Raw genomic sequence first — 20,935 nt, 5'->3', positions numbered from 1 at the left:
ACCAGGTGCAAAAGTCGTGCCGAGCCATCTCGGTGGCCAGCCACCAAACTCAACACTAGACCTCTTGCCTTACGAGTGTGGAGGATGGCAAAATGCCGGCTTGGACACACATGCATTTTTGGAATAAATGGCTCTTTGAAGATCAAAACAAGGGTTGGGCAGTATACATTATACGTTGGTAAACATGAATTTATAGCGTTTGTCAAAGTTTTTCTTTTTGGGGGAGGGGGGATAATATCTGGTGAAGGTGCCACTGTGTCCTGTCTAACATTCGACCAAGTTCATGCTAGAGCTTCCACATTTTTTTTAATAAAAATTATACTTCCTATAAATCTAATACACCATAACTATCTTTCCAATAATATATAATACAGTATTACAAATATCAATTAATGCTTACAAGCTATGCTTACCAATTATTTTCAAGACATTTCGTCTACTGCAGTAGTCCACACTCTGTACCTTGAGTGACTTTAGTGTGGGACCAGCAAGCAACAGCAGCTTGCCAAGTATGGCACCTGTTACTGGACCAAACAGCCCTAATTTGCCTGGTGCTATTTCCAAAGAGTTCATTTTTGTGAACATCCCATGAACCAGCATCTGCCACCGTCGACACACTGACGAATATAAAACGTGTCAAAATTAACACCGTGGAAGGTTTCTTCAAAGATTTACCATTAAACTCTTATTGCTTATCAAATGAATTATGTTTATTTTAACATAAGATATCTTAATTATGTCATATCAATTTGTTTAGATAATTGTTCAATGATTTAAAATTGGCTTCACACAAAAAAAAAAAAAAAAAAAAAGTATTTCAGGTGGCAATAATATCAAGGTAGTTAAATAGGTAAGACGTGGCAACAAACTTTCAAAGCCAACACGTCAAGGGAACGACAAGAATGAGAGGAGAGGATGAACCAGCTTTGATTGATCTGATATTTACCCTAAATGAGTCATTTATAAGGGAAGTTAAGTTGGAAGCCCCCTTGGGAATCAGTGATCATAGTGTATTAAGCTGCGAGTACCTGGTTGAGCTAGGAAGTCTCCCCCAAAATAAGAACTGGGTAACAAAGGGCTGGCGTACCGAAAGGGAAACTATGAGGAGATGAATAAATTCCTAAGGGATATACCATGGGACACAGAACTCAGAACTAAGTCCGTACAAGACATGGAGAATGTCACCCAAAAGTGTCAGGAGGCGGTAAACAGGTTTATCCCGGCCCGACAGGAAAAACCCGAGAAGCAAAAGAAGAATCCGTGGTTTAATAGGGAATGTATGAAAGCAAAAGAGCTGAACAAAAGGGCATGGAGGAACTTCCATAATAACAGAACACCAGAAAGTAGAGAGAGATACCAGAGAACCAGGAACAAGTATGTTAGTGCAAGAAGAGCAGCTGAGAAAAGGTATGAAAATGATATAGCTAATGAAGTCAAGACCGAACCAAAGCTAGTACACAGCCACATCAGGAGGAAAACAACAGTGAAGGAACAGGTGATGAAACTTTTATCGGGCGAGGACAGATACACACAGAATGACAGAGGTATGAGAAGAACTCGACAAAAAGATTCCAGGAGGTCTTCACAATAGAACAAGGAGAGGTCATGGTGCTAGGAGAGGTGGCAGCAAACCAGGAGACCTTGGAAGGGTTCGAGAGAGAGACGGAGACGGAGACAGAGGGAGTTGTAAAATTTTTTAGTGTATGAAGTTTGCTTCGGAGTATGAAGTGGTTGTTTGGTATCCACTCTATTCCATCCAGTCTCTCCCCCCCCCATCCATCCATCCAGTCCCCCCCCCATCCATCCAGTCTCTCCCCCCCCCATCCATCCATCCAGTCCCCCCCCCCCATCCATCCAGTCTCTCCCCCCCCCATCCATCCATCCAGTCTCTACCCCATCCATCCAGTCTGCCCCCCCATCCATCCAGTCTCTCCCCCATCCATCCAGTCTCTCCCCCATCCATCCAGTCTCCCCCCCCATCCATCCACCCAGTCTCTCCCCCATCCATCCAGTCTCTCCCCCCTCCATCCATCCAGTCTCTCCCCCCTCCATCCATCCAGTCTACCCCCCCCATCCATCCATCCATCCAGTCTCCCCCCCATCCATCCATCCATCCTCCCCCCCCCATCCATCCATCCATCCATCCTCCCCCCCCATCCATCCATCCAGTCTCCCCCCCCATCCATCCATCCAGTCTCCCCCCCCACCCATCCATCCATCCAGTCTCCCCCCCATCCATCCATCCATCCATCCATCCATCCATCCAGTCTCCCCCCATCCATCCAGTCTCCCCCCCCATCCATCCAGTCCCCCCCCCATCCAGTCTCCCCCCCCATCCATCCATCCAGTCTCCCACCCCATCCATCCAGTCTCCCCCCCCATCCATCCATCCATCCAGTCTCCCCCCCCCATCCATCCATCCAGTCTCCCCCCCCCCATCCATCCATCCAGTCTCCCCCCCCCATCCATCCATCCAGTCTCCCCCCCCATCCATCCATCCAGTCTCCCCCCCCCATCCATCCATCCAGTCTCCCCCCCCCATCCATCCATCCAGTCTCCCCCCCCATCCATCCAGTCCCCCCCCCCATCCATCCATCCAGTCTCCCCCCCATCCATCCATCCAGTCTCCCCCCCATCCATCCATCCAGTCTCCCCCCCCATCCATCCATCCAGTCTCCCCCCCCATCCATTTAGTCTCCCCCCCCATCCATCCAGTCTCCCCCCCCCATCCATCCATCCAGTCCCCCCCCCATCCATCCAGTCCCCCCCATCCATCCATCCAGTCTCCCCCCCCATCCATCCATCCATGCAGTCTCCCCCCCATCCATGCATCCAGTCTCCCCCCCCCATCCATCCATCCAGTCCCCCCCCCATCCATCCATCCAGTCTCCCCCCCATCCATCCAGTCTCCCCCCCATCCATCCATCCAGTCTCCCCCCATCCATCCATCCAGTCTCCCCCCCATCCATCCATCCAGTCTCCCCCCCCCCATCCATCCATCCATCCAGTCTCCCCCCCCCATCCATCCATCCATCCATCCAGTCTCCCCCCCCATCCATCCATCCATGCAGCTCCCCCCCATCCATCCATCCAGTCCCCCCCCCCCATCCATCCATCCAGTCTTCCCCCCCATCCATCCATCCAGTCTCCCCCCCCATCCATCCATCCAGTCTCCCCCCCCATCCATCCATCCAGTCTCCCCCCCCATCCATCCATCCAGTCTCCCCCCCCATCCATCCATCCAGTCTCCCCCCCCCATCCATCCATCCAGTCTCCCCCCCCATCCATCCATCCATCCAGTCTCCCCCCCATCCATCCATCCAGTCTCCTCCCCCATCCATCCAGTCTCCCCCCATCCATCCAGTCTCCCCCCCCCATCCATCCAGTCTCCCCCCCATCCATCCATCCATCCAGTCCCCCCCCCATCCATCCATCCAGTCTCACCCCCCCATCCATCCATCCATCCAGTCTCCCCCCCATCCATCCATCCATCCATCCAGTCTCCCCCCCATCCATCCATCCACGCAGTCTCCCCCTCATCCATCCATCCATGCAGTCTCCCCCCCATCCATCCATCCCCCCCCCATCCATCCATCCAGTCTCCCCCCCCATCCATCCATCCAGTCCCCCCCCATCCATCCATCCAGTCTCCCCCCCCATCCATCCATCCAGTCTCCCCCCCATCCATGCATCCAGTCTCCCCCCCCCATCCATCCATCCAGTCCCCCCCCCCATCCATCCATCCAGTCTCCCCCCCATCCATCCATCCAGTCTCCCCCCCATCCATCCATCCAGTCTCCCCCCCATCCATCCATCCAGTCTCCCCCCCATCCAGTCTCCCCCCCCCCATCCATCCATCCATCCAGTCTCCTCCCCCCCCATCCATCCATCCAGTCTCCCCCCCCCATCCATCCATCCATCCATCATGTTGCCCTCCCAAATATAACAACAAAGTTAGTGACCTTTTAAGTCCTCCAGATAGAGCCCAGAATGTAATCACTTGGATACAGCCTCATATAGCTTGTTAATAGAGTGGATACCAAACAACCACTTCAGACTCCGAAGCAAACTTCATACACTAAAATTTTACCATGAAATCGACTTTGTACACCGAAAAATTTATACACTGGGGCATTCGTAGACCAAGGTTCCACTGTATTAGTGAATTAATGGTAATTCTTAGCATTGCTTTAATAATGTTTATGAATTTTGTAGGTGGAAGTAACATTAGCAGAACTGCTGAAGAAATGTACATTAATGGCGTTTTTCTCGCCTTAAAAAATGGCATCTCACAAATGCCTCCAGAAATTCACTCCAATGAATCAAGCTTGATCTCACATTCTGTAGTTCACTTGAATCAAGGCTGAAATTTATGTTCTGACCTAATGCTCTCCCCCCCCACCACATGAAAATGGGAGTTTGCCGAATGTATGCAATGTAAATCAGTAAAACCACAACATGACTGACAAAACACATGGGTAAGGTAATAAATAAACACCAAGAGCATTTTATAAATGCAACTTACCTCTTTCACAACGGACTAATTCTGGAACCGATAAATATTCCATGATTTTATAAAGAACATCATCTACCAGCATGTGAATGGATGGTTGGTTTGGATCAGGTTGGCTCAAATCAAAGTCCCGATCAGGAAAAGGTCGACGCACAAAATCGTCATCTCCAGGAACAACAACTCGTTTTTTCGCTGGTCTTATAACCATTTCTTGTCCTTGGATGTAACGATGCCCATCCTTTAAGTTTAATAACCTGAAATGGAAAGTTTGGGATAAATATAGCATTAACTTAAAAGTAAAATACCTTAACATAAAACCGTTTTTAGTACAAAGCAGATGGCGACATAATAGACATGTTTTCAGTAGCCATTATTCTAGTAATTGAGTGCTACATTGCCTCCTAAACTACTGCCCAGGTTGCCATAAAATTGCCACACTAATGACACCTTACTAACATGAATGCTATCAGCTTATGACAATCAGAGAACACTGTATAAACATCAGAGGTCCGCGGTTGTTTAACATCCTCCCAGTGAGCATAAGAAATATTGCCGGAACAGTGTACATCTTCAAGAGAAGACTTTAGTACCGTACCAAGCGGGCTGTGGTGGGTATGTGATCCTGCGGGCCGCTTCAGGCAACAGCCTGGTGGACCAAACTCTCAAGTCAAGCCTGGCCTCGGGCCGGGCTTGGGGAGTACAACAACTCCCAGAACCCCATCAACCAGGTATATTAATCTGCTTACAGCCCATGAAATACTGCACATTATGTAAGGGTCAAGAACATTAGTAACACATCAAGGATTCTGCCTACTCCTAACAGTACTTTTGCAATATACAGTGGAAATATTTAAAATTGGAAATATTAGCTAGGGATGATAAAAATTTATAGGTTATAGTTTCCCTATAATACCGAGCTTTTACCATTCTCATGGCTAAGTATAAAGCAAGACTTCATTGACTGTAGATGATGTGTCAAGAAAAAGAACTAGTGTGCCAACACTTGCTTGTGAAACTATCCTGCTCTTTTAGCACTGTGCGAGAGTAAAGAAGACTAGCTCCGAGAGTGATCACAGTATGGGCCACTTGGGCAGTGTGGGTTACAGAATAACACTAGTGGGTCTATGTTAACATTGGTTTCATTTACATACTTTTGACAATTGAAAAATAAGCTATGGGAAAGTCTTATGTATGACTTGACAGTACCCAACCACTCTTTTATACAATACCATGAAGGCCTCCCCCCCTCCCCCATATGGCAGCCTCCACCATGCCCCCCCAGAGTGGGGGGCATGGTGGAGGCACCTCTCCACCACTCCCTCCCTCCCTCCCTCCCTCCCCCAGAGTGGGGGAGGGAGGGAGAGGTGGCTCTCCCTAGTCTTGGTGCTTCCCTTCCAGAGTGGGGGAGGGAAGGAGAGGTGGCTCTCCCTAGTCTTGGTGCCTCCCTTCCAGGGTGGGAGAGGGAAGGAGAGGTGGCACTACCTAGTCTTGGTGCCTCCCTTCCAGGGTGGGAGAGGGAAGGAGAGGTGGCACTACCTAGTCTTGGTGCCTCCCTTCCAGGGTGGGAGAGGGAAGGAGAGGTGGCACTACCTAGTCATGGTGCCTCTCCACCCCCCCCAGGGCGAGGTCAGGAGGAGAAGAGGTGGTTTTACCAGAGGGAAAGTGCCACAGAAAATAGTGTTTTTTTCTGGTGTATATTGTTTATATGCAATAAAAATTATAAACCCATATGAAATAACCCATAATGGATAATGTCAAAATTTAGTCCTTTTGTCAATACTGTACTCCCATTAATCAAAACTTAATACCGTAATCCAATACAAATGGTTATTTAAGAGCCAAAAAAATACTTACGTCTGCACATCTTCCTCTGTTCCAACCGTAACGAAACCATATCCTCTACTTCGCTTAGTGATCTTATCTTTGATAATGATAGCCTTCACCACAGGAACATAGTGCGACAGTGCCTTATGCAGGTCCTTCTCACCAACCTGGAAAATAACCAGAGTAATGGTCAAATACCAGTTATTGACGAGAATAACAGCCAAAATAAATTTTGAGGCTATTTGCTGGAATAGAACATCCTAAGAGACCAGCATTACCACCCACTGGACCACATTGAGCTTTAGGCATCACAACCAGAAGTTCTACTGAACATCTTTGACATTTGGAAGGCACCTAACTGGTACAAAAATTCAATTTTTACACGATACTCACAATCTAGTGTAGGTCATGATGTTAAACACCTTACAAGATCACAACACAGCGTGACCCTAATCAACTCGGAATTTAAAAAAAAAAAAAAAAAGACCTTGGGTGTTTTCTAGTTGGCTCCACTATTTGTTGGTTTAATGCAAATCTGTCATCCACGAGAGGTACTGGGTAATTTACATGACCATTTAACCGCTTCCTGGGATTCTCTCTCTCATAACCATTTGCCACATTTCTCCATTTTAGATGCCTTAGGTTCAAACCACTATGCAAGGTGGTTGGAGCAAGATTTGAGATTTTCTAAGGTGAATTCGATTTATCATAAGTTGGTCTTTAAACTGCTGAGAATTTGCATCTGTTTATTTATATACAAGGACAATCACCACATTTAGATTTTCTATTTTGGTTATTAGCACTTACACACGATCCTTTGTCATGTTTAAAAGCTCACTGCTCAAGTCACGTGTAAACAGTTTCATTCATAAACGGAGGATTTGGCAAGCGCATGGAATGGAGTTTGGCGTTTGTTTATGAGGTCGGGCTAGTTTATGAATGAAAAACTTTACCCACGACTCAACTGATGACGTTCAAACACTTCTCAAACAAATGCTTCACCAATTACTTTTGTTCGAACCACAACACTGTAAATGCCTCACCCACACACTACAAATACAAGTACAGTGGGGTCTCGACTTACGATCCGTCTCTGAGAATGGATTACCATCGTAAGTCGAAGTGATTTTTCCCGTAAGAAATAAAGGGAATTGAATTAATCCGTTCCCCACCCTCCAAAATATTAACTTGCAAATACATTTTATACTGAATACAATGTTTTTTTCCTAACTACAATACAGTACATATGTTTATCTTACCTTTATGGAGGACTCATGATGCGTATGGAAGAAGGTGAAGAGGGGGGGGATAGGAGGAGAGGTGTTACTGTTATAACAGATAACTTCTCTGGGGGTACACTCTCTCCTATGTTTTGCCTGCATACCACTAGGACCTGGTTGTGATTCACTGCTTGTTTGTCTCACTAAAAACCTTTCCAGAGATTTTTGTTTTTCCACATGTTTTAATTTTTGTCTGTAGTGAGGCATCACAGTGTCATTAAAAGGCTCAAGGCAACGGTTTACTGCACTGTGATTTGGGCGAGTCGTTTCAGCGAAAGTTTGCAATTCTTACCATGCTGCAACACATTTTCTTAATTAATGAGGAAGGGACATTCTGTACTGTCTCCTCCTCCCCCCCTGAAGAAATTTCCTCAGCTCTGTCTTGTTGCTGCTCCTTGTGAAGTTCTTCGGTGGTCAGTTCTTCGCCGTGTTCCTCCACCAGCTCGCAACACACAACCCTCAGAACACTATGAATGCCACTTTTTCTAAATTTCTCAAACCATCCCCCTGCTCGCCTTAAACTCTTTCGCATTTGCATCGCTTGTTCCAGGGGTTTTCTTTAAAAGGTCTTTATGCAATTGCCTTGCCTTTTCACAAATGATGGCCTCCGAAACTCTATCACCCGCTAACTCTTTGCTGTGTATCAAAATTAATAATAACTGTTCAACATCCTCAAGTGTTTGTGTTCTATGTTTCGTGATTATTGATACGCCTTTTGCCACTTTAGCACTCATAATGTCCTTTTTCTTAGCCAATATGGTGGATATCGTTGACCGAGATTTGTTGTACTGCCTAGCTAGTTCAACAACCCGCACATCATCTTCATATTTACGAATGATCTCTTGTTTTTGCTCTATGGTCATCCTTACATGGGTTTTCACATGTTGAACTTTACCACTGACTTTCTTGGGACCCATGGCGTGATATATAATAATTACTTATGTTCAAAACAAAAAAAAAAAATCACAAAAACAGAATTTCTTATAGGCGTGATCGTCACTAAACGGGCAGCTGAAGTAAACCGAGGTAGGTCAGCCAGCGTGACCGGGAACCATGCGCTCGGTCGACCCAAATGTGTACCAACAAATATTGCTAGTCAACAACACCATCGTATGTCGAGTTGCATTTTTCGATCAAATTTACATCGTAACTCAAAATTATCGTAAGTCGGGGCAATCTTAAGTCGAGGTGCCACTGTAACCGCCAACAGAACCTAAACGCCTAACCTAACCAAACCAATGCCTATATATGCACTGTATGCTAATATAAAACATTAAATTTATATTTGAGAAAATTCCTATTTTGAATGAACAGCATGTTACAATTAATGAATGCATATTTGGGGTCTACCAATGAATGGAATGGACTTGGTCCGAGGACAAGTTGGACAATAGCAGTAGCATGTAAGCTGGCAAACCAAAGAACATTTTAAAAAACTTATCAGTTGAGGGTTTAGAGTCCATACTTGACATTCATGCGAGATCACTATCACCATTCAATCTGTTCCTCTTTAAGCACAGATGGAAACTTCAGAAAGTACAGAAGTTTGCAACTAGATTAGTACAGTACCAGAATTGAAAGGAAAGAGACTAACTACAACAAAGACACTGAGGGAAAAGACATGCACATCAGTGGAAGCTGGATACAATAGAATCCAACAGATCCCCAGAAATTCCTGTACCCTGTATGAGTGGTCACAGCAAGTAAATATATTTAAAGAAGGTATTCAAGCCATTGACATCCACAACTTCAAGAAAAATACCACTCTGAACTTTAACATCCAGAGAGACAGTCCAGAACTAGAAGGCTGTAATAAAGAGCTATACATCACTACCCCATAAGTTACTGACAAGCATATTCTGTTTTTCACACTTAAATCACCATTTCCTCTCACTTGCTCACCAAGTTCAGCTGTCCCCTCCACATAAAATTTAATTTTAACAATAGCCGCACAATATTTAATTTCCATAACGCTACCTTTTACAGCAGTTTAATCTTACTAAAAAGAGGCAAATAATATACTACTAGGGAATTTATTCCTTTACAGATTAATGACACACATTATTGCTACTAATACTAGTACAAGGAAATTTTTTGTATCGTGCAAATTTAGCAGCTCACCATCCGGTTTAGGTAGTACTGTACAGTACTTGTAATAACCGAGAACCATCGTACATACAGTGACGTAAAAGGCAATTAGAAAGTAGAAATCTTTTCTATTGAATTTGAACAAACCAGACAAGTTTGTACTTGTGTTGCAAAGAAAAATAACCTAACCTAACGTTCCTAGGCCTAATACAGTACAGTACTGTACATGTATGCACTATACTAGGCCCAGGAACATTTAAGTTTGGTCTATAGCTTTATTTTCCAAATATTTATCCATTACGTCTAGGCATGTACAAAGGTCCACATACAGTAGGTACAAACAGTACTATCTAAACAAGATGGGTTGAAATTTTGACAAAATATTATCAAAATACTCTGAATCACTTACCCTTTGACGCAAATTTCCAACATACACTTTACACGGCTCTATTAACCCTTCAGGTACCTCTTCATTTACATTTAAATTTGCTAATGCATGCCCAACTGCCTCTTGATTGTTCTGTCTCCCTCTGCCTCGCCCTCTTCCTCCTCGTGAACCTCTTCCATAACCGCCCCTCCATCCTCTGCTGGGCTCTTTGCCGTAATTTCCAGTGTGAAACATTTCCTCAGCTAACACATAAGCCACTGGAAACATTAAGATTCATTAATTGGTTACACATCTACAAGATTATACATTTGGAAATCAACTGGATGTAAAAGTACAATAAATGTCATAAGTAGCTTACTAGGGTAGAGAATTTTAAAAAATAGCAAATTGCAAAAGTTAGAAAAACATTACTCAAGAGAAAAAAAACGACCCTTAAACCAACAAATGCACATATTAACAGCGTCGTTTCATCAGGGGTACAAATGTCAACCTAGGTTTAGACTTTAAAACTTCCATAGGAAATACCAAACGGATGCAGTTAAAAAAAAAATAAAAAAAATCGTGGGCCCAACTTCCGAGTTATCTTGAGGTTATCTAGAGATGATTTCGGGGCTTTTTAGTATCCCCGCGGCCCGGTCCTCGACCAGGCCTCCACCCCCAGGAAGCAGCCTGTAACAGCTGACTAACACCCAGGTACCTATTTTACTGCTAGGTAACAGGGGCATAGGGTGAAAGAAACTCTGCCCATTGTTTCTCGCCGGCGCCTGGGATCGAACCCAGGACCACAGGATCACAAGTCCAGCGTGCTGTCCACTCGGCCGACCGAGTGCGAGGGCCTCAGTACCAAGACAGCAACAAAGAGTACCACATGCAGCACTAAATCATAACTAAATAGCTGCTACATATACAGTAATAATGACACAATATACTAATAGTGCTAAAGACTATATACACTGTTCAGGTATCACTGAACTTAAAGCAGGCGATGTTCCAGCCCATCCTCATAAACAAAAGCCAAAGTCCATTCCATGCCCCTGTCAAACCCCATTTATGAATGAAAAACGGTTTACACACGACTCAACTGATGACGTTCAAATACTTCTGGAACAAACACTTCCAGAACAAGTGCTTTACCAAAAACTTTTGTTTGACCACAATGCTTGAAAATGCTTTGCTCACGTACTACAAACGTGTGTCAAAGTCGCCGCCATCCGTTACGTGTACCCAACCTAAGTTCTTTTAGGAGGGGAGGTGCGACTCAACTGAGGCTTCTTTGTTTACATAAATCTTGAGAAAATATAAAGAAAAACCAGGTTGATACCTGGTACTCTTTATGAGGACAGAATAAAGTCTCAATCTGCACTGGCAGGAGAGACCTAGGAGGATATGATTGAAGTTTTCAAGTGTGTTTGGTGCATAAACAAGGCAGATGAACGGGGTGCTAAAACTGTTGAAACTGGTCAAGAACTATTAAAAAAAAAAAAAAAAAAAAAAAAAAAAAAAAAAAAAAAAAAAAAAAAAAAAAAAAAAAAAAAAAAAAAAAAAAAAAAAAAAAAAAAAAGTGGAAACAAGCCAAACAAATTGTTTCAGAAGGAACATTGGGAAGAATTGGTCTGTAATATTGCTGTAGACAAGTGCAATGAACTGGTGACATGCATTATCGAGACAAAGTTTAACTGGCATTAGGAATAGTCAGTTCCTGTGGCAAAGTGGTAACACTCCTGCGCTTCACCAACAATTTGGCCAGGGTTCGTATCATGGCCGGGGAGAATTGACTAGGCACCAATCCTTAACTGTATGACTTCACCCAACAGCAAATAGGTACCTGGTTGTTATACAATTTGGCAGTTGTATTCCAGGTCCTTATTCAAGATTAAGGACCTTCCCAGAAATACTGTGCAAGTTAGTGGCTTTACAAGAACTTTTATATACAGTACAAATAAAAAAAAAAAATTGGATAGGGATTGCAGAAAAACAAATTAAGGTTATCCATATAGTGCAAGCCAAAAAGCCCACTGCGATGCTTCCAGTGTTATTAGGATACAAGGTTCAGTAGCATGTCACAGCTATTATATATAAACAACCAAAATATGTTCTTGTTGACAGATCCTCTGTACAAGGCGCATTAGTGAAATATTTTTTAAACAACTTTTTTATTTTCATAGTAACTTTAAACATTTTTGGCCAAGACCATGTCTGGCAGCAGCAACAATCTTTCTGGAGGTGTTAGGACAACCTTCTTCCTCTTAACAATTAAAGACAAGTTATGTGTTATACAACTTTGTGAAAATGGCCGGTCGACTTCAAGTGAAGTGAAGCCCGAGGCAAACCAAAGAGCTGATCATACAACAGGCCAATGAACACAGAAGGCAAGCTAAACTTGATTCTTATATGGTAAGAAAATCAAGCCAAGTGCCTTTGCCAAGCGAGGCATCACAGGCAAGCCAAGCGAGGCGTCACAGGCGAGCCAAACACCTTCAACATGCAAGGCGTCACAGGCAAGCCAAATGCCTCCACCAGTGAGGCTTCAGCAGCTGGCAGTCAAAACTAACCTTGCTTAATGAACTGTACTGTAATTTTAAGTGTTAATTTTAATGTTGTGTGAGTATGCCAGTATAGGTTACATAAATTGTTAAGAATTCTTAACTTCAAGATGTGTGGCATCAATCAAGAAGACGAACAACAACAAGGTAAGTTGAGGTTTCTAGTTGAATATTTAATAATTATATGTGGCAAGGCAATTCAAATTATGTAGTATAAAAATAGTTGGAAATGGTCACTTTTGGACTCCGAGATGAAAAAGTACCATTATCCGGAACACATGATTATTCGGCTGGAGGTCCTTCCTATGTAGTCCGGATAATCGAGTGGCGACAGTAACTGTTAAGCAATGCTGTGATTATTTTGGTACATATCCAATTATTATTAAACCACACACCAGAAGACGAGACAACGACATTTCGGTCCATCTTGGATCGTTATCACGATCTACTTGATAATGGTCCAGGACAGACAAACAGCGTCATCTCCTCATCTACTGATGTATAGTTTAGTCCTCGTATCTTCAAGCCACGTCATTGCGACTCGTCGTTTGCATACCCAAGTAGTGCAGAATCCATTTTTAAAATCTATCGCACTGGAGAAATCACCGCATGCAAGAACCATCAATCTTCAACAGCAATGAAAAGTCCTACAATAATCTTTTTCTCATACTCAATATATGAAGACAACCACAAGTTATTAGTATGTTAGTTATACAGGAATATGACTAAGTAAAGAGTCAACTTATTTAAATAGCAAATGAAACAATTACACAAACATTTCCTTTAAAGCAATTATTTGCTGTTGTTTTACAGCGAATATACTTTATTACAAGCAACATTACAAGGAATACTTATACAGACACCAAGGAATAACTACTGAACTACACAAAGTAAACTCGGCCATTTGTGTTGAGGCCTCATGTTATATGAAACAATAAGACAATAGAAAGTAACAGCCTAAAGTGATGCCACAGGAAACTCTGGCTGTCAACAAAGCCAGAGACCCCCCATAGTGAGAGAAACTAACTAGACTTGTTTCCAACCAGCGTGGATCATGAGAACAGCGAGAGTGGAGGCTGATGCACGAGCAGAGTTGAGGAGGCCTCGAGGACACGCAGTATAACGGTGCCACATATACGTCCCGGGGCCCGGCTGAACCTTCTACAGTAGCTACAGCAGCACCAACTACAACTTAACCCTTACGATATTCCACCCACCCGGGAGACTAACCTCAGACGTTAACTTCTCCCGAGATTCTCCAAGACAATACTTGCAAGCAAACGGTTGTTGGTGAGGAAGAGTGTTGAGGCGGCCGCCGCCAGGGTCTGATCCTCCTGGCGGCGGCCCCGCGCGCCTCTCCCCCCGCCCCGACCCTCACTTGTCACACCACCTCTCACTTATACTCTTCTCGCACTTATCTTCTCCCGCCAGCTGCACCCAACATGTAAACACACTTATTAGAAAGAAGAAGAAGCAGGAGCACGAAACATCAAATACACTAGAAACAACATTAAAGACAATACCTCAACATGTCGATAACAAGGAGAGTTCAGGTGAGTGTGACCTGTAATTACCTAAGTGTAGTTACAGGATGAGAGCTACGCTCGTGGTGTCCCGTCTTCCCAGCACTCTTTGTCATATAATGCTTTGAAACTACTGACGGTCTTGGCCTCCACCACCTTCTCACCTAACTTGTTCCAACCGTCTACCACTCTGTTTACAAAAGTGAATTTTCTTATATTTCTTCGGCAGATTTGTTTCGCTAGTTTAAATCTATGACCTCTTGTTCTTGAAGTTTCTTGAAGTCTTGTTCTTAGCAGTCTCCGTGGTGTAGTGGTAAGACACTCGCCTGGCGTTCCGCGAGCGCTATGTCATGGGTTCGTATCCTGGCCGGGGAGGATTTACTGGGCGCAAATTCTTAACTGTAGCCTCTGTTTAACGCAACAGTAAAATGTGTACTTGGATGAAAAAACGATTCTTCGCGGCAGGGGATCGTATTCCAGGGACTTGCCCGAAACGCTACGCGTACTAGTGGCTGTACAAGAATGTAACAACTCTTGTATATATCTCAAAAAAAAAAAAAAAAAAAAAAAAAAAAAAAAGTTCCGGGTCTCGGGAAATCTTCCCTTCAGTTTTATAAATTCCTGTTACTATTTTCTATGTAGTGATCATGTTGCCTCTTTTTCTCTATCTGCTAGTTTTTGCATATTTAATGCCTCTAACCTCTCCTCGTAGCTCTTGCCCTTCAGTTCTGGGAGCCACTTAGTAGCATGTCTTTGCACCTTTTCCAGTTTGTTGATGTGCTTCTTAAGATATGGGCACCACACAACAGCTGCATATTCCAGCTTTGTTCTAACAAAAGTCGTGAACAATTTCTTTAGTATTTCTCCATCCATGTATTTAAAGCAATTCTGAAGTTAGAATGTGTAGCATAGGCTCCTCGCACAATGTTCTTAATGTGGTCCTCAGGTGACAGTTTTCTATCTAGAACCACCCTAGATCCCTTTCTTTATCAGAATTCTTTAATGATTTCTCACATAATTTATAGGTTGTGTGGGGTCTATGTTCTCCTATTCCATATTCCATAAAATGGCATTTATTCACATTAAATTCCATTTGCCAAGTGGTGCTCCATATACTTATTTTGTCTAGGTCTTCTTGAAGGGTATGGCAATCATCCAAGTTTCTTATCTTCCCTATTATCTTAGCATCATCAGCAAACATGTTCATTTAATTCTGTATACCAACTGGTAGATCATTTATGTAGACAATGAACATTACCGGTGCAAGAACTGAACCCTGTGGTACCTGTACTCCACTTGTGACATTCCTTCAATCCGATACATTGCCTTTGATTGCGGCCCTCAATTTTCTATCAGAAACTTTTTCATCCATGTTAGAAGTTTACCTGTCACCCATCCAATATGTTCCAGCTTCCAGAACAACCTCTTATGTGGTACTCTGTCGAAAGCCTTTTCTGGGGGAAGCTCCTATGGCTCCCTGGAGCTATCCAGCTATCCAGGCTGATAGGGATAGTCCTAACTTTTGGCTTTCGATGTTGGTGGAGTTCTAGGCCTACCGGGTACCACGGCCAGAACCTGGCCCCCTCAGAGAGGTACGAGGAGCAATGGCCTATAGAAATGCACATGTGATTTTGAAGCATTCTATATCTGCCATCGACTGGGACAGGCACCCAGAAAGGTAAGCGCCCAAAACAAGCCCCTATTCTGGTGAAACCAGCGAAAATAACGAAACAAGTGGACAGAAGTCCCCCAATTGAAAACGAGCCTAACATCACACAAGCCGCGCCGCATGTCTGCGCAGCTCCCCCCCTCCCCAGGAGGGGAAAGGGGCAGCCCCAGACCCCCGCTCCAGTGATCCACACCTTAGTTCCTCAGCTGATGGATTAAGGCTTGGTCATTGTAGCTTCAGCTTCAGATTCTTATTATGCTGGGCCTGGGTTCAGTACTTCTCTTCGGTGGTGTGCGAGCTCAGAGTATTATTCCTAGGTACTCGGGCTGCATGCACTTAGGGCTCCCTTCCCTAAGTGCCCTGTAAGTAATGCCCTAGGGACTTGGTGTTACCTTCCACAAGTCACCTTGGGTCTACCTCTGATGATCTTTCGCTGCTTGGCGATTGGTCGCCCCGAGTGTTTTGGGGGATTTCCTCCCTAGTTTGCCTTGGGGTAAGTGGTAGTTTTTGCACTGGTAGGGGCACGGGATACTGTGCAGCTAGTTTTCACCTATAACAGCAGCTAGCTCTGTTCCCTCTGGGTATGCTGTCATCTTGCGAGGTTTTTCTTTTCTTTTTGTTTTTGCCTGGCAGGGGGGGGGATCTACCTTGGTCTCTTCCCCCTTTATATTAGGGTTTGTGTTTGGTAGTACCCTGCGCTTCGCCCTCGTGAGTGGACACGTCCCGGTGGTTCAGCTTTAGCAGTGCTGGTTGGTAGCTTGGGCGCCGGTTAGCAGTTCACTGCCTGGGATAACCCTTAGCAGACCCAGTCTAGGGGTCCTGGGAAACCCCGCGGGGGCGCTCGGGTCCATTGGATGTGACCCCTAAGTCTCCTCTCGTCTTTTGCGAGTTTGAGGGTTGCTCTGTCCCCTTGTCTCAGGTTGACGCTCATGTTTTTTGCCTCAGTCATGCTGCCTGTTGGGTCGGTGACACACTCGACCCAGAGTCCTGCGAGCTTTGTTGCTTGTATGTGACTCAGTTCACCCAATCTGATGATGATAACATTCGGGTGTAGGCAGCTTGCACGTTTCAAGATAGGTTTAGGTTGCTTCCCCAGATGCCCCGAGGCTTCCCCATTTTGTTTATAGGGACCCGCACTTAGGGGTGTTGGTAGCTTTGGCCTTGGTTCCATCCGCATCCCCTTGTTCTTCCCCTGATGTGGTTCATTCGGTGCCACCTCCCCTGCTTCCAGCTTCTAAGCATCTGAGGGCTTCAAGGGCGGGGCAGGGTTTAGAGGTTTTTGAGACTCGGGCAGTTTCGAGGGTTGTCCCTTCCGGGGTGGCTGCGGAGGCATTCGAGTCAGTTCCTCCAGCCATAGCTCCGGGGTCTGACCAGTGGGTCCATCCTTTTCCTGCTATTCTGGCTGCCCCAGCTTTTTCTTGTAAGGCGGGGGCTTTGGAGCCCCGGAAAACTCCAATGCTTTGAAGCATTATAAATTTGATAAGAATATCAATTATTTGACAAAATGTATGTTCTTAATTTATGTTTAAATGGTTCTACACTGCTTGTATCTGCGCTCAATTTTTCACCAACAATTTTCCTCTTCACAATATTGTTCCTCCCTTTGAACCTTGCAACCCACCCTTCACTTGCTTGGAAATCCTTTATTTCAAAGTTTGCTGCAAACCTGCTTGCAGGATTTCTTATTTCTGGGCCGCGAATGTCACGCCAACTGTGCGGTGCTGAGCAAACTACTTGTACACAGTCTCATCCAACTGTACATGCTTCGAAGGCTTCAAAGTTCTTCTACCACACCCTCAGCTAGTGTTTGCACCTTCACTCTCACTGGTTGAAATGTATTTCAGGTATTGCTCTTTTTGTTTCCTAATATCAGAAACAGTACTAGTGCCTATATTAAAGTCCTTGGCAACACTTGAAGTCGACTGGCCACTTCCACAAAGTTGTATAATACGTATTTTATCTTTAATAGTTAGGATAACCTTCTTAACACCTCCAGAACGATTGATGATGCTATCAGACATAGTCTTTTCCAAAAATGAATAAAGTTATTATGAAAATCAAAAAGTTATTTAAAAAAATGTTTCACTGATGACACAGCACTGTGGTATAATGTGAGGGCTGGGAGCACATGGGCTGTTCGGCTTGACCAGGCCTGGAGGGGTTCACTTGGGGCAGGCAGGCAGGCATGTTACGTAAGCTGCCAAGCGGAAACAACTAGCAATATATTTTGAGCAAACTTCAGCCTATGCAAATTGTTTTAGGAAACTTGTATATTTGTTATTATATAATTATTTCTTTTGTTTTTGACTGTGGTGAATTGTTCTAAAATTAATGATAATTCCTGTAGTGTATAGGCCCCTTCCACATCCCCCTTATTCCCCAGCCAGTCCCTCCCAACACTCCTCTCCTGCACCACTCACCCACCCTACCCCACCCCCCTGCCTACACCACGTGCCTCGAAGCACAGCCATACGGGATGAATACGGTATGGCCTGACGTCTGTCTTTCTGATCCGGACTATTCACCACTTCTCCGGCTTATTGTCTGGATTGGGTAACATCGGTAGCAAGTTAACCGGCTCAGATTTCTGATCCGGCCAAATATCTGATAGTCCAGCTTCCATGGACATTTTGTCTGGATGGGGAGATAACTCTATTTGGTCACGATTTTTGCTGGATTAGGGCGTTTTCCGGATAGGCAAAATCTGGATTAGTTGGTGTCTACAGTAATGCTATATCAGCATATATCAGACTAACGTAGATATATGACCAAACCTAACCAACCCTACCTAACCTAACCTATCTTAACCTAACCTAAACTAACACAACTAAGTCAATAAATTATGGTCTTAATATAAAAAATTAATAATAATTCAAATAAAGTATTTGGAAAAAATAATTGAAAATAAAGAAAATTACTCGGCCTATTAGGCAAATCCGACCTTGCAAAGTAGGCTGAGAAGTGCGTTCTGATTACTAGGTATGACATATATATATATATGTATGTATGTGTGTGTGTGTGTGTAATAATTTTTTGTTTTGGAGCTTTTATATTAAACATTATCATGAAATTTATATTTTCAGCAATGGGCAACATTTGGCAGGATGTGGTACTTGTATGATGCAAAGTGGCAGAATCCCTTTGATTCGGCAAACAAGATAATACATTATCTCTCGGGCTCTAATAAACCAATATACCATCCCTTAAGTAAGTAGTATAACTTATATTTATGTGGGGAGCCCTGTTGGCTCCCTGAAGCTAGCACTGATTAAGTGCCACACTTGTTGGGGGTCATCAGTTGCAGAGTTCTTGTATGCATACCGGGGACCAGAGCCAGAACCTGGAAGCAATGGCTCATGAACACTATACATTTAAAGTTTATCATCTTGCCATTGACCAGGGAAGACACCCAGAAAGGTGGGCGAATCAAAACAGACTACTTCCTGGTTGAAAATATGACCTACACCCCCAAAATATCAAAAGAACTCCAAGCTCTACCACCCCTACCCACCACCCCCAAGGGGTTGGGGGACCAGGGCTGCCACCGGTCAGTTCACGACTGATGTGATTGACGGTCACCGGTCACTCTGGCCACGATTTCCCGGTATCTGAGTGTTTTGCCTCGTGAGGCTGTTCCAGCACCTTCTGTGTGTGTTGGCCAGGAGTGAAGGAGTACAGGAGTTACATGTGCTTAGGGGCACCTTCCCTAAGTGCTCCACGAGTACTGCCCTTTCGCAGTCTGGGTTCTCTTCCCTGGGGGTGTTCGGGATTCACTCGTCATTAGCGGACTTCCTCACTTGTGGTGGTCTTCTCCTTTGGGGTGCGTCTGGGGCTTTGGGGTTTGTCTTGCCCCGGGTGGGTGTGAGTGTATATCTCTGGCAACTGCACAAGTTCCTGGACCTAGATTCAGGAAGCTCTGTGTATTTCTTCGTAAGTGGGTTTGCTACGAAGGTTCCTAAGTGCGCCCTAAGAAGATGCTTAGGTGCGATTCAATAAGGTATACTTAGGAAGAAAATTGTTGGTTCACCTGCGTGCCGATAGAGGTCACTACTGTGTTTCGTTTGGCCAATCAGAGAGCAGCAACATTCTTCATATTGAAGATTTAGCGCTGGCTTATTGGAGCTCTACTGCCGCCTATTTACGTCGAATTTTCTTATAAAATTAGTATATTTCGAAGTAAAACAATGTTTTTTCAACTTCTACAGCCAGCATCGACATTGTAGTAAACAAATATGTTACATTTGTTGTTTACCTACGTAATTCTAAGAGATACTGTGTAGCTGTCCTTGTTGCTCGGAAGATGCGCTGACAATTATTGTATATATTTACTGAATTTACCCAAGGGCCACTAACTATCTAGTGGCCTCGAAGAGGACAGAAAGCCGGCGGCTTGTTAAAGGGCCCGCCAATTGTCTTAATGATATTTTTTAGCTGGAATTTGGCATTTACGGCTTCAGCGGGTAGGCGGTTCCATGGGTTTATAGTGGTTTTCCTTGGTGGAAAAAAAACATCTGTTTTCAGTCCTACTTGAGAGAACATACTCTCCAACACTATATCTGTGATTGTCCTGTTATCAGTGACTTCATACCAAATGGTATGAGGTATTTTGAGCTCTGTAATTACTTCATACACTCAGGAATATTGGAAGATATTCTTGTGCTGCACCCAGATTTTGCCAGTGGAGGCTAATAGATCAGCATTAAGTATTTTGTTCTCTCCTAATTCCATGTATGACTGGCCATCCTGTGAGGTGAGGATGTTGGGTGAGCTGGTAGCTGGTTTTTGATCTACACTGTGTGGTCCTTTATACAGAATTGGAAAGCAGCACATTGCTATGTATACCTAAACATGTTTAAAAATACATTGTTTGAGAGGAGTTTTGTAGAAACTGGTAAGAGTAATTATAATATAATGTTTCCATGATTCAGTGCTTACCTCTTGTGAAAATTGCTTAGAGTTGTTTAGTCAGAGTTGATTTGTTTTTTGTATTGAGGCTGGTATTTTCTAAATTGATTCCATGTACAGTATGTCTAACCATCCTGTGAGATGGGAGTATTAGATAAACTTATAGCTAGTTTTTTATCTACACTGTGTAATATTCCATATA

At 44.1% G+C, this 20,935-nt stretch overlaps 2 protein-coding genes across 8 annotated transcripts in view; one reads left to right on the top strand and one right to left on the bottom strand.

Moving 5' to 3' along the window:
* Nucleotides 1-14,003, bottom strand: part of LOC123755727 (F-box/LRR-repeat protein 7) — a 107,445-nt gene extending 93,442 nt beyond the window's left edge. For 2 of the 7 annotated variants that reach the window (XR_011221968.1, XM_045738469.2), the window contains exons 1-5: nt 13,867-14,003; nt 10,115-10,350; nt 6,368-6,504; nt 4,526-4,767; nt 414-617 (exon numbers count right to left, since the gene is read on the bottom strand). Coding sequence is in view for 5 of the 7 variants with exons in the window: in XM_045738469.2 (XP_045594425.1) it covers nt 414-617; nt 4,526-4,767; nt 6,368-6,504; nt 10,115-10,327 (796 nt within the window). In the remaining 2 variants the exon portion in view is untranslated. Of the gene's footprint in view, nt 1-413; nt 618-4,525; nt 4,768-6,367; nt 6,505-10,114; nt 10,351-13,663; nt 13,805-13,853 lie in introns of those variants that run through there. The other 5 variants (XR_011221969.1, XM_069300034.1, XM_069300035.1 and 2 more) reach the window with 5 other exon arrangements.
* Nucleotides 13,987-20,935, top strand: part of mRpL13 (mitochondrial ribosomal protein L13) — a 44,286-nt gene continuing 37,337 nt past the window's right edge. Inside the window, exons 1-2 of the mRNA XM_045738471.2 lie at nt 13,987-14,189; nt 18,912-19,035. Coding sequence (XP_045594427.1) covers nt 14,166-14,189; nt 18,912-19,035 — 148 coding nt within the window. The 5' untranslated portion in view covers nt 13,987-14,165. The remainder of the gene's footprint in view (nt 14,190-18,911; nt 19,036-20,935) is intronic.

The sequence above is a fragment of the Procambarus clarkii genome, chromosome 43, assembly GCF_040958095.1.
Source record: "Procambarus clarkii isolate CNS0578487 chromosome 43, FALCON_Pclarkii_2.0, whole genome shotgun sequence".
Taxonomy (NCBI): Eukaryota; Metazoa; Arthropoda; class Malacostraca; order Decapoda; family Cambaridae; genus Procambarus; species Procambarus clarkii.
Note: the sequence above shows the minus strand (reverse complement) of the source record. Positions and strands in the feature narration are given on the sequence as shown.